This window comes from Artibeus jamaicensis, unplaced genomic scaffold, assembly GCF_021234435.1.
Source record: "Artibeus jamaicensis isolate MK-2021 breed Jamaican fruit bat unplaced genomic scaffold, CSHL_Jam_final contig_2259, whole genome shotgun sequence".
In the NCBI taxonomy this organism is placed as follows: domain Eukaryota; kingdom Metazoa; phylum Chordata; class Mammalia; order Chiroptera; family Phyllostomidae; genus Artibeus; species Artibeus jamaicensis.
In genome coordinates this window covers 2,165,112-2,178,642 of record NW_026521468.1, presented here as the reverse complement: position 1 = coordinate 2,178,642, position 13,531 = coordinate 2,165,112, and the positions used below count along the sequence as shown (strand labels likewise).

Sequence of the window (13,531 nt, the reverse complement as noted above, 5' to 3'; positions counted from 1 at the left end):
CATGCCCTGACTGGGAGTCCAATCAGCCATCCTTCAGTTTGCAGGCTGGCGCTCAACCCACTGAGCCACACCGGCCAGGGCCAAGGGGATTTTTCCATGCAAATGAGGTTCCCCTGGCTTCAAGCACCAAAATGTTGATGGTGAGTCCTTGCCTGGCACTGGAAAGCTGGCTCTCTGCCTTCTTGACTAGTGAGCATACGTGAACTTCTATGGACGCCTGAGGCACACCTCACCATCAGTATGAGTTACTGTGTTGTTCTGTGGTACGAGGCTGCTTGTCTTCTTCCTACACACGCTCAGACTCCTACAATTGGGTCCTTGCTTTGTTTGATTTGTTCTATTCCACCATGTGTCCCTCTCGTTACTGACAGCTGTCCTGGTCCTTGCCTGTCCCTACCTTCGGATGACAGGGGCTTCTGTCACGCTAGATCCCGGGAAACCAGACGAGACCTCTTGTTGAAACTCTGTCTAAGCCACGATACGTCAATCCTGACTGAAAATCAAATTATATAGGCTCTGAGTGTGGGCCTAATGGGCTGTCTCTGAACGAAACTGTCACAGAGGATTTGTGAGATATCTTAGCCCAGAGAATTTTATTTATCAGTAGCCAGTGTAGATAAGTCTTTACTCTGTGCCAGGAGCTATGCTAAGGCCTTTGGGTATATTACATTGATACATACTCTGAACCTAACATAGGATTCTTATCATACCCGTTCTACAATAAGAAAAACAAGGCTTAGAAAGTTTAAAATTAAAATTATAAAACAAAAAAATTTAAAGAATATGTTCAAGCTCACACAGCTTTAAATACCGTATTTTTCGTACTCTAAGATGCACCGCCCCAAATTTGGGAGGAAAAGAGGTGCATCTTATAGTCCGAATGTAGCTTACCTGGCTTGCCGTGGTGGGGGCGGTGGTGGAGTGGGGTCACAGGTTATTAAATATTTTACCACATTTTTTGCTTCAAAAAATTTCTTCCTATTTTCCTCCTCTAAAACCTAGGTGCATCTTATAGTCCTAAAAATACGGTAAATGGCAGAGCTCTGGTATTTGAGCCCAAGACTAATACCAGAGATGGTCGCTAACCACCATCGTATATACCTTCAGTCCTTTTATGGTCCCATCATCAAGGCCACCTGTTAAATAATTGATTATAAGTGAGGAATGTGTTCATGGCTAGAATTTCCTGTAATATGTAGTGTGACTGTAGCTTCTGACACTGACAAAAATTATTGGAAGTTTACCTGTGTAAAAGTATTATAAATTTACGAGTTTTCAAGCTCTTTTCCTCATGAGAAGGAGAGGAGATCGGGTTAATGGTGAAGCACCAGGGAAAAGATTTGCTGCCCGTTCAGAAATGTCCATTTTCGCCTTGTTACAAGAACACATTTGCAGCCTTCTAGCTCACTAACCTGGTAGGTTCACGTCACCAGATCACGTTTTTCAGACCTTTCTAGAAAAAGGGTGAGGACTTCTTTGTACTTACAGAATACTGGATTCTTATCAGGTGGAATTAGTCTTGAGCTGCTTCTGCAGGGCAGGAGGGGCAGCTGCCCCTTGAGGGCAGAACGGCACACACAACCTTGTATTTCACAGGAGAGCCATGATCGAGAGTCAGCTCTCAGGTGGAAAACACTGACTTCAAAAGTACCCGTGAAAAACCCCCGAGGGAGGCAGCTTGTTGATCGAATCTGCGGGGCTTTTCCTCCAGCCCAGGAACACAGTGGCTGAGCACTAGAGGACTTTTTTTTTTTTTGCATTTCATACTACTCAACAGACATTTTCTGCTTAATATTTTTCCATAATTGTCAGTGGAACGGGTAATAATTCTCTTTCTGTACATTAGGAAGCAAGGCATTGAAGTGTGATGCCAGCTTTATTTCCTGTCCCAGTGGCTCCTTTTCTGCCCCGGAGACAAGCTGTGTCTACAGCTGTTTGTCTGATACCACGTGAGAGAGGAGAGTGAATAGGGCCCTGGGGACAGAGGGTCCACTTGGAAAGTATTTCTGCTGTTTGGAAAAAGCAGAAGAGTGTTGTTGAAAAAAATGCACCCGTTCACAAATACATATTGGCCTGTGTGCGTAAATCCAATTCTGACTCGCACTTCAGCTATGAATGTATCCATTCTGAGCTCCTGGGCAAAAGCGCCACGAAAATCCATCAGTCTGGGCCTCCATGCTAAGAAATCCCCTTATTACATGCTCTGGAGACATAACTTGTTTTTCCCCGTGAGCTTTCCAGCTCAGGTGAGTCTCTGCCCGTGCCTGCAGCCGTAGAGCGTGTGAGCTCTAGCAGACCAGCGCAGGTCAGGGATGTGCAGTGGGCGGGGCATAGGCACTGGCATCACCCATTCTTGCTCTCACTGCTCCCCAAACTCGCCTGCTGAATCTAGGCACAGCTTTTGGATCTTTCAGGACACTATCCAGTATCAGTTCAGCAGAATTAGCCAGTGAGTCAATCCTGTTTGCCATCCTTGATCTGGAAATTTGCAGCCTTCTCTGCCACCCACTCCACTCCCCACAGGAGACGGATTTAAGGACATTGCAACCATTGCAGGCAGTGGTTGGCTGTGTTAAATATTAGCCACTCGAGGTTGGACCAGTATATTTTTAAAAGGACACATGTTTTAAGCCAAGTGGCCCATCAAAACTTTGCACCCACTTATCAGTGTTACATCACTTATTCCACCAAACACAGGATCATACATCAAAAAAATGAGAGCACTTGTCAATTTACTTAATAACCTCAGACCAGCATGCACAGCGTCCGGCAGAAGTAACGCCTGCTTGAGTGTGGTTGGTAGGGTAATAATATGGGTGTGATAATTTACAGTTTTAATTTGACCAGTTTCCGTAAAGTGTCATATGGTGTGCTTGAGTGTGATATTGTTATGTTACAGAATTACATGCTTAAGATTTAGTAATTTTTAAAAAGGGCGTTATTTGTGCCAGGCCTTGTATATGCACAGAGCCCGTTCTTGAATCACACAGTGCAGCCTCAGTAGGCATTTTCTACCTGGTGGAGTTAATAGGGATTCACTGCTTACTCTACTTTGTCCTGCCCTTTGAATACAGTTCCAAACCACTGCTTCCTTCCAAAGTCAGGTTTCAGAACAAGACGGCAGAGAACCACCTTCCCTCCTTCTCTCCTCTAACTATAATTAATTACCTTGGACATTTATTCAAAAGACGGCGATGAAAGAACCCTGAAAGTTGCAAAGAAGGCGATGGGCTGACTAGGCACCTGAGGAACAACAATGGGGTGAGTTTCCTGGGTGGTTCTTGTTGTTTCTTCCATCTTCCGTTTACCCCAGACTGGGCCCCGGAGAGACCAGCAACCAGAACCATCACCCGCCGTGGACAGGAGAGAAAGAACAGCTGCTTTCTTTGCTAAAGTACAGGGGACGGGAAGCCCAACAGAGACCTAGTGGGGCGCCCCCAACCCTAGCTCCACGCTGGGGCATCGGGGCCCAAGTCATCTGCAGCGGCAGTGAAGCCCTGTTCCCCACACTGTGGCGTGAGGAACCGCGGGTGCCCGCCCCTGTGCAGAGGATGGCCCGGTGACACCTTGCAGCCCAGCAAGCACCTCTGGACCACAGAGGACATCGGCATGGACTGAGCGGGAGCAGTGCCTCCACAACAAAGCAGACCAGAGTAGTAGTGCAAAGGCACAGAAAAACCGAGCCGTCGTTGATGCTAAAACTCATAAAAGCAGCAAGAACCTATGCATTGCACCTAAACAGGATTCTTACCTGGGAAAGAGTGGATGCAAATAGGATTAAGACATCCCTAATATAATAGCCCGAATGTCCAGGATACAAGAGAAAATCTCATCATACTCAAAACCAGGAAAACTCCAGTCTAAATAAGACAATCATCTGATACCAATACTTATATAATTCAGATGTTAGAATTTACCTGAATTAAAAGCAGGTGTAATAAAAATGCTTCAACAATCAACCACAAATTCTCTTAAAGTGAAAACAGAAAATCTTAGCAAAAAACCCAGCAGTTATAAAAAATGAAAATTATAGAAATGAAAAATTATTATAAAATAAAAAATTTGGATGAACTCAACAGTAGAGTGGGAAAGCTGGAGGACCAAATCAGTGTCCTTGAGGACAGATCAATAAATTTACTCAGCGTGAAACACAGAGTCCAAGAAACCAGGGCGACAACAACAAATGGGCTAGGACTGCACCGTCAGAGTCCAGAAGGGGGGAGAAAGTGTGGGACTTGAAAGTAGTCAAAGAGAGAATGGCTGAAAACCTCCCACGTTTGGTGAAAGACGTAAACCTACAGATCCAAGAAGCTAATAAACTCCAAATAGGATAAGACCCCCAAAATCCATACCAAGACACATCATAGCTAATCTTATGAAAACTAAAGACAGAAAAAAAATCTTAGGGAGAAACAAGCACGAAGTTCTATTTTAGTGTTGTCTATAAAGGAAACTAATAAAGGCCAGAGAAAGTGACCCAACATTGATCAAGTGTTGAAGGCAAAAAATAAAAAACCTTGAGTCCTGTATGTGATGAGGCCATCATTAAGAATGAAGGGGAAGTAAAGACATTCTCAGAAGGAAACGAACAGAATTTGTTGACACTCATCCTCAAAGAATCACAAATAGAGAAACTCCACACTGAAAGAAAACAGCAGAAACCTGGGACCTTCAGAAAGGAAAAATAACATTATTCTTTACTTCTTGAGTAAAGAATAATAGAATTATTATTCTAATAAAAATAGAATATTTCTAGAAATAGAAATAGAATAATCTAATAGAAAATAGATTATTCTTTACTTCTTGAGTTTCTTTACCCATATTTTCTGATAGAAGTAAAGGTTATTGTGATTCTCAGTGTGTATAGGGGAAATACATAAGGTAACTATTTTAAAGGTGAGCAAGAGTAAAGGGACCAATTGAGACATGGCCAAGTGGATAAGAAAACACAACCCAACTATGTGTTGGCTACAAGTGTACATAGAGGGGTGGGGAGGAAGGGCGGAAACAGACACAGGGTCCGGCAGGAGGGACCCCTGCTTGAGTGTGGTGGGTAGGGTATAATATGGGAGTGATAACCTATAGTTTTAATTTGAAAACTTCACTTAAAATGTCATGTGGTGTGCTGGAGTGTGATGTTGTTATGTTCCAGAATGACAGGCTGCCGATTTTGTAATAAAAAAGGAACATTCTCTGGGCTGGCCCCTGTGTATTATGCAAACAGTTTTTAAAAAGTGGTAGTGGCTACATTATTATCAGATAAAGTAGACTTTATCTGATAGTAGGTTATAGCAAACCTCAGTGTGGATGCATTAAACAACAGAACTTTAAAAGATGAAGCAAAAATTGTTAAGAGCTGAAAGGAGGGATAGATACATCCTCAATTAAAACTGGGGATTTCAACATTCCACTTTCAGCAATTGATAGAACAGAAAGTCGGTGAGGATATAGAAGAAATGAACATCATCAACCAGGACCTAACTGACATTTACTGAACAGGCCCTGGCATGAACAACAGCTCAGTGAACGATTTTTTCAAATGCCCGTGGAGTATTCACCTAGATAGACTATATTAACACATTCAAAAGCATTGAAATGATAGCATGCGCTCTCTGACCGTAATGGAATCAAACTAGAAATCAATAATGCAACAGAAAAATCTCCAAACATTTGAAAGCATATCTAATGTAACCTGAACAGCCCATGGAAATTTCCTGGAGAATGGGCTGCCTTGTATGAACAATGAATAAGTGTTGTCCAGGTGAAGAGGTAGAACTACAGATTTTTTTCCAGCTGGAGGGGGCAACAGAAAAATAAATGGAATGAGAAAACATATGTTAATTGGAAAAGGCAAGTACCTGTAATGAGATACAAGGTTGCAAATGTTTGTCACTTTCAGAAAATTCTAGCATCTGAGCCTCATTCTAATCTGGAGAAATTTCCTATCTTATGAATTCTGGTGAGAAGCAGAGCTTGTGTCTAGATGTGGGAAAAGTCAGTTACTCATTTCCCAGCCTCCCTTGCAGCTAAGGAATGGACATACGATCTAAGCTACACCAATGAGATATACCTTTACTGACTTGGAATTGGAGCTAGTGACACAGAATGGCAGAAACAACAGAGATTTTTTTAACACAATCACAGGTCAGGGAGGTCTAGTTCTAGGTGGAGCAGGGCCGTGGCACCCGTCGACTGGTTCTGTGACATGGTTTCAGGCGTTGTTTCTTGGTGCGCCGCTTGAAACTTGGGTCTGCAGTTGTCTGGCAAGTATTTTTACTTTGTATTCTTTTAGTAAGTCCTTTCACTATGTAAATCAGATAAAGTCAGTTTCTGTTGCTTGAAATAAAGAATTTATATTGAGGGAGGCTGCAAAGACAGGATCACGGGGGCCATGTTAAACATAGCACGCCATACTAAAAGTATGGCTTATTCCAGAAGGAATGGCAAGTGACAGAAAGCGTTATATTAGAAAGTGATGGGGGCATAGTTTTGCATTAATAATGCCAGTTGTTAGTCACCAGTTCCTGAAATATGGGCAGTAACACGCAGAGACTGAGAGGTAGGACTGGTAGCTTTAAAAACGTGTAGGGAGGGGGAAGGGATGAAAGAGAGGGAGTGAAGGAAGAGGTGCCCGCCAAGTTTCTCACCTGGATGTCTCGTTCCTCACACCGAGATGGACTGGAACCAGGTCAATATTGAAGTCACATTTGGGCATATTGATTTTTTAAAATACTTTTTGTATTGAGATAACTGTAGACTTACACGAGTATAAGAAGTAATACAGAGAGATCCCCTGTAGCCCTTCCCTGGGTTCCCAGGTGGGAAAACTAGCATAAAGCCCGACCAGATACTGACGTTGGTGCAGTCAGGACACAGAGCATCTTCATCACTGATAATTGGGTGTCATCAAAGTGAAATGCTTTGCTCTATGAGAGATCCCGTTAGGATGATGAAAAGACAAATGACAAACTCAAGGAAAGTATTTTGCAAATCACATATCGAAAAAAGGGCTTGCATCTACAATATATAAAGAGCATTCAAAATTCAATATTTAAAAAAAGAACAGTCCAATCAGAAAATAGGCAAAAGACACGCACACTTATTCTACCTAAGAGGGTAGGCAAATGGCAAATGAGCCCAGGAAAGGTGTCCAACTACACTAATTAGAGAAATGCACGTTAAACCACACAAGCTGTCCCCGCACATGTATTAGAATGGCTACATGGAATGATGATAATATCAAATGCTAATGAGCACGTAGAAACACTGGGTCAGTTACCCATTGCTGGTGGGAATGTAAAATGGTGTGGCTACTCTGGAAAATAATTTTGTAGTTCCCTTTTAAATGAACTTAACATACGACCCCGCAACTGCACTCTTGGGCATTTATCCCAGAGAAACCAAAAAACTTTTCATGCAGACACTTGCGCACAAGTGTTTGTAGCAGCTTTATTCACAACCATCAAAAAACTAAAAAATACTCAACACCCTTCAATGGGCAAATGGTTAAATAATCTTTGGTACATCCATACCATGGAATAATAGCAATGAAAGAGAATGGACTGTTGGTACACACAACCCGTATGAACCTCAAGGAAATTATAGGAAATGAAAAAAAGCCAGTCTCAAACGAATGGACACATTCTGCATGATCCCCTCGATGTAACACTCATGAAATAACATAATGACAGAGACAGAAAACAGATTTGCGGTTGCCAGGGCTGAGGGATGGGAGGGAGAGGGTGGCTGTGGCTAAGAAGGGTGCGACAAGAAAGTCTTTGGATAGTTGTACAGTTAACAGTCTTCAGTGTGGTTGCAGTTCCACAAAGCCACACATGTGGTACAACTGCCCAGAGCTTTACACACACACAAATGAGAGCATGTGGAACTGGCCAGATGTCGTATACGCTCTAAGGAGTGTGTCCATGCCAGTGCCCCAGTTTGGTTTGGAGCTATAGTTACACAAGATGCTACCCCTGGGGGCAGTTGAGTGAAGGGTGCCCCCCACCCAGCCCCGTATATTTATGTACAACTTCCTGCGAATTTAATTATTTTACAGTAAAAAGGTGTGTATGATGAGAACATTTAAGATTTACTGTTTTTCAAACTAAGTCAGGCTGAGAACCAACGCCAGCAGTCACAGAAGCCACGCGGTGTGAGGGTTCTTCCCCGGTTCCGCGTGTTCCCGGAGGAATCGATGGCATTTGTTCGGTGTCGTTTGAACCTGAATTTCCTGTGCGCGCTCGTTTTCCGTTCTGGCAGAGCTGAGCTTGTGGCCCCATCATCTCACCCCACCTTTTCTCTCCCCGGTGGTGATGGTGTATGTCTTAAAAAGTTCTCACTCTCTCTTTCTCTCAGTAAAACTTCATAGCCCCAGATAAAAACACTGGTTGCCTCTTCCCTTCTGCCTGCCCCATTCTGTCTCCATTTTGGGATGGGACTTAAAGGCATCGGGCACCTTAAATGTAACTTACTCATTTCATGTTCCAAGCTTTATTGTAGCATCCCTAAGATTGAGCATTTGGCCAGTTAGGAGTGTTTTGAGATTCTAAGCAGCTACGAAATCCTAGGGCCTCCTCTTGAATCTTTTCCGTGGTGAGTAACCTTGGATTCAGCAAGAAGAGAGGGAGAGAAATGGAGGACCATCAATTATACTGAATTATCCTTTGGAAAGACTTGAGTATCCATTTATCCTTCTCCCCAGAGGCTGGGAACCAAACTCACTTATCACTAATAACATTTAATAATGCAACATGCCAACGCAACAGTACTTCTGAGTAGTGACAGAGACCTGGGATGTAACTTTGGCGCAATATTAAAGCCACGAGAGCACCTGTTTAAATTTTTCTTAGAACAAATCACTTCCCCTTAGACTCATGGAAAGCCTCAAAGCCGGTGACAAAAGACAGTCATTTCCTCCTTAATTGGAGAGAAAACAGAGGCAGACCTCTAAGTCCCCTGAATGGACGACCCATTGATTTTGTAGAAGAGTGAATTCCTCTCCCAATGGGCCCTTCTCATCTCAGCTACGTCCGCCTTTTACAAACGCGTGCAGGGTTTTCCTGTGATAAAGTCTGAACAGCACTGTGAAATCAGTCTCTTCAACACTAGGAAAGTTCCCCATTTTTGGTAGTTTTTATTCCCCTTAATGTGGTCTCTCTGGTTATCCCTCAAGAGAGCTGCCCTTCAGTATTCCTCCCACCCGGGAGAACCGTGCACTAAAACTCAGCAAGGGGAATCCACAGTTCTCAGGGTTGGTATCAAGTGTGGCCACCACTTCCTATAGTATAGAGTAGCCCGGGTAAGACATACCTATTCATCTCGGGAGAGAAGATACCTTGTTGTATTTCGGATGTAACGTCTTGATTTCTTGAAGGAAAAAAAAATCAGGAAGGTGTATGTCAAAGCCAGGGTGCTGGGGCAAAGTTGAAGTTCTAAATTCTAAGCGTGGCTAGGAAAGTCTTACCAGTCAAAGCCATGGTATGGAGGTTTTAAAATATTACAAGTGCCTTTTTTCCCCTTCTCAAAGGATCATTCCTGAATAAGGCATATTAACCACATTCTTGATCGTACACCCTCCACACTCTTTGCTTGGACATTCATTTGTTCTGAATGATTGAGGGATGAGGGAAGATGTTACCGGATATTTTTCTGCTCCTGATGCATAATGGCTTTGCTACCAAGGAGATGTCCTTAGCTCCTGGATGGTTTGCTTTGGGTGGTTTTTTTCTTACTGGTTATTGTATTTCTCATGATCTGGCCCTCAGCCACTTATGGGTCCCCCCTGAGACTGACCCTCCTTTGAACACAGACAAACTCTATGCACGCAGAGGACTATCCCAGGGTCCCCACGTGCCTGCCAGTCTATCTCGGACAACATGTGGTCATAGTTCGGTTTGCGATCACCAAGCCTCTTCAGAATGCCCTGGTTTTCCATGGTGATTCTCACTAGGTCCCGGTTCCTTGTTTCTCTGTTTAAGCTGGAAAAAAAAAAGCCATAAAACCCTGAGATGGCTAAAAAATAAAATCCTCCTCCTGGTTGGGAATGGGGGGGGTGATGAAGTCATGATGTCGTGATGTCGTAAACTCAGGCTGCTGCACGTTATCCCGATGAGCCCCGAGGCCCAGCATTGCCTCCCAAACCAGGCTGCTCTCTGGGAAATGTGTGCAGCATTCACTGGAAGGTTTGGATCAGTGGTTCTCAGTCCCACTGTTTACTGGAAGCTTCTGCTTCACTGGTCTGGGGCGCGGCTTGTAAAAAGTGGCATTTTGTAAAAAGCCCTTTAAGGAATTATGTGAAGCAAGAATTGAGAACATCTGATTTCTGTGATGAGGGAAGGTCTTACCTTTAGATAAATCTCAGATGGCTGGGGATGAGTTTTGCTTCAGCTCACTTTCCTCAGCTCTCGGGCAACCTGATTTCCCTGCTACACACACTTCTCTCCTTGCACACACTTCTGTAGCCCTGGCCACACTGTATTTTTACTTGAATGCCTCTCCTGTGAGACCTGGGTTCTTTGAGGTTAGGAAATATATATCTCATTTGATCCCTGTATTCTCGGGGCTGAGCGCATGGTAGCTCAGGAAGTCTTTGCAGAACTGATGCTTAAGAATGCTTTTTCTCATCTCAGCTACGTCCACCTTTTACAAACGCGTACAGTGCTTGCCTGTGATAAAGTCTGAACAGCACTGTGAAATCAGTCTCTTAGATGATATAAAAGCTCTTCAACACTAGGAAAGTTCCCCATTTTTGGTAGTTTTTATTCCCCTTAATGTGGTCTCTCTGGTTATCCCTCAAGAGAGCTGCCCTTCAGTATTCCTCCCACCCGGGAGAACCGTGCACTAAAACTCAACAAGGGGAAAGTCATAGTTTGACTTTCCAAAAATGACATGAGGGGGGAAAAAATACTACCTCTTAGAAAAATATTCATTCCAGCAATCCACCTGGGCAGGGCCGCGATGGGCATTGGCGATTTTCTGACACAGTTGCTTGTTTTCATATTCGATTTTGTCGATTCTCTTCTGTTCATCCTGGTGAGAAAGCCCCCCCCGCCCCCCCGCTCCGTGGTGACATCGGGGCTACACTGTGCTCCAGCACACCTGGTGTAACACCCCTGTCTCCCGGGACTGTGGGAAAGGGCAGACTGGGGGGGCACGGTGGAGACTGGGGGCAGAGCTGAAGAAACTGGGGGTGATGTGTATGGGGAAGAAGAGAATGAAGGACCCTTTCGGTGAGGTGACTATGTAGGACACAGATAAAAGTCAGCAGGGGACATCTGCAGACAGCAAAAAGTACCTGTAGTTTTCTCAGCTGTAAAATGTGATGCGCGTGCGCAGCCGGAGGTTTGGTGTCGACGGTGGGTTTCACTAGAGAAGGGTAAGAGAGCAGTTTTGTATCATCGGAGTCCTCTTAGCAGCCTCAGAAAACCTCACGCTCTAGACAATAACCCTGCTTAATACACACTAGGATTTTGTGTTCTGACCTCAGTTCAGGAATTTAATTTCCCAGATTGATGTCTCTGAAGAATTATGAGCCAGAAATAAAAGAATGGTGAGGGGTAGAAAAAGTAAAATTCACAGAGCCTGTCCGCCGGAGCCTGTGAAAGAGCTTCTCTCTCATCTTTCACCACTAGGACTCGCTGGTCTACTGCGTGCAGAAGTCCTGTCCCCTTTCTAGCTTATTCTTGCTTGAAAGACTTTCACGAGCATTTCCACCAAATGAACTCACTGGTGGAAGATAAGTTTTGTCACTGACGCTCCTCTTGACCCAGCTCAGCAGATAAGGCGTTATGGAAGAGTTACGTGCTGGGCTAGTTCACTGTCAACATCTCTAAGGGGGACCTCCCCTGAATGCCCCAAGGCAGTGTCCAACCCACCTATTTCTATCCTATTCTTGTGAGATATATAGTTGCCAAGGTCCAGTTTCTTCCTGAAGGTTGTGGTCTGCCTGTGATTAGAGACGATGACAGGATAGGCTAGATAATCCAGGGAACTGTTCATCTTCTTTTCCTAGTCTCACTTCAGAAATGAGGCAACTAGGCTCTCTGTGAGGTACTTGGCAATTCCCATGATGGGCTGTCATAATTACCCAGTTGTGACATCAGGGATAGGGCTCAGGGGAGGAGGAGCAGTAGCAGAGCAGGCCTGCTTGTTCTTGGGCTTCTCTTTTGAAAGCTAACCTAGACCCAAGTCAAGATGAAGGGCGAGGAACTCGGAAGCATTCTGACCTACCTGGAATGCAGAGGCCCCCAGCAGCAGCCGGAAAAGGTGGGGGGGGGGGCAGGGGGGTGGTGCTGGGTGGTGAAGAAAGTCATTCCTTGGGCTATGAGCTAAGTAGTCTCCACTGCAGTGATTCCCCTGAAAGTGTGAGACCCTAAGCTTTTGAGGGAGGTGAACAATGACCTGAGTGATAACCTGACCCAATGTCTTCACTTCCCGAGTGAGGAAACCGGAAGTCCAGAGCAGCAGCCAAGCCGCTCAGGGCAGGAGTTAGTGGCAGAGCCGGGCTCAGAGTGTGGGTTTCCTGAATTCCCAGGATGACATCGGCTTTTTGGAGGGGTGGGTGAGTCTGCCCTTTTTGCGACAGTGGGGAAGGACAGAGACTGTGCCTTTTGTCCCTAAGATCTCAGTAAATGAACTGTTGCAGACACGCTGTGGCTTATAGGGGGCCGGCAGCTGCTCCGGGTCTGGGAAGGAGACACCCATCTCCACAGTGGCACTGGACACAGCGCCTAGGTGCCCCACAAGTTTGCCGATGGACAAGGAGAATACCACCTATTCATTGCTCCCTGTTAATGCTGGGCTCTTTCCTTAATTGGCACATTTAGTCTTCCCGAACAGCCTGAGAAGTCAGGAACTAGTATTATTATCCCACACCACTCCCTTTTTTTCTTTTTCAGCAAACAGGCCCAGAGAATTCCCCAGGGTCAGAATGTCCAGCCTGATTGCCCAGAGCCCAAGCCTTTAAGCATCAGGCTGACTCTCAATGAATGTGGAAATAGATGTGCCCCCGAGTTGGGCTTCTCAAACTTGAAAATGCCCAGGGGCTGTAAAATGTCCATCGTCATTTAGAGGGCCTGCGCTGGGGCAGAGATTCTTTTTGACACGCTCGGGGGTTCTTGCCAGTGCTGCTGGGCTGCAGCAGGGAGAGGCAGAACTCATAAGCAGAAGCCGGTGTCTCCGTAATCTGAAAAAACAAAACAAAACATTCGATGCACCCCAGTCGATAGGAACATTTATTGTGCCCAGCATTTGATGCGATGAAGTTACACTTCCCAGTAGATAATGATACAGGAAATGCCCTCTCTAGGGGTGGGATAGGATCCCCACCCCCAACTGCAAGCCTTGGTGGCGTTTCCATCCCTGGGAACAGGCCCGGAGGTTTTCTCAACGCTCGTTCGCTCCGCTAGGCGCCGGACGGCGCGCGTACCTCCTGGGAGCAAAGCGCGCGTGGCCCTCGGAGCTCCGCCGCCCCGAGCTCACCGTGGATCCGCCCCCGGGGCGGGGCGCGGCGGGGAGGGGCGGGGCCGGG

The 13,531-nt window shown here is 45.3% G+C and overlaps 1 protein-coding gene across 2 annotated transcripts; it reads right to left on the bottom strand.

The window, feature by feature from the left end:
* Positions 1–8,507: 8,507 nt before the first annotated feature.
* CFAP97D1 (CFAP97 domain containing 1) lies at positions 8,508–12,000 on the bottom strand. Of its 2 annotated transcripts, none has more exons than XM_037144682.1 (5): positions 11,877–12,000; positions 11,297–11,367; positions 10,913–11,031; positions 9,313–9,369; positions 8,508–8,604 (listed from the first exon to the last, which is right to left on the bottom strand). In XM_037144682.1, the coding sequence occupies exons 1-5, from the start codon at positions 11,998–12,000 to the stop codon at positions 8,508–8,510; spliced, it is 468 nt and encodes a 155-aa protein (XP_037000577.1). The 2 variants fall into 2 exon arrangements, with proteins under 2 accessions (XP_037000577.1, XP_037000576.1); XM_037144681.1 differs by lacking the exon at positions 8,508–8,604 and adding an exon at positions 9,857–9,980.
* Positions 12,001–13,531: the final 1,531 nt, after the last annotated feature.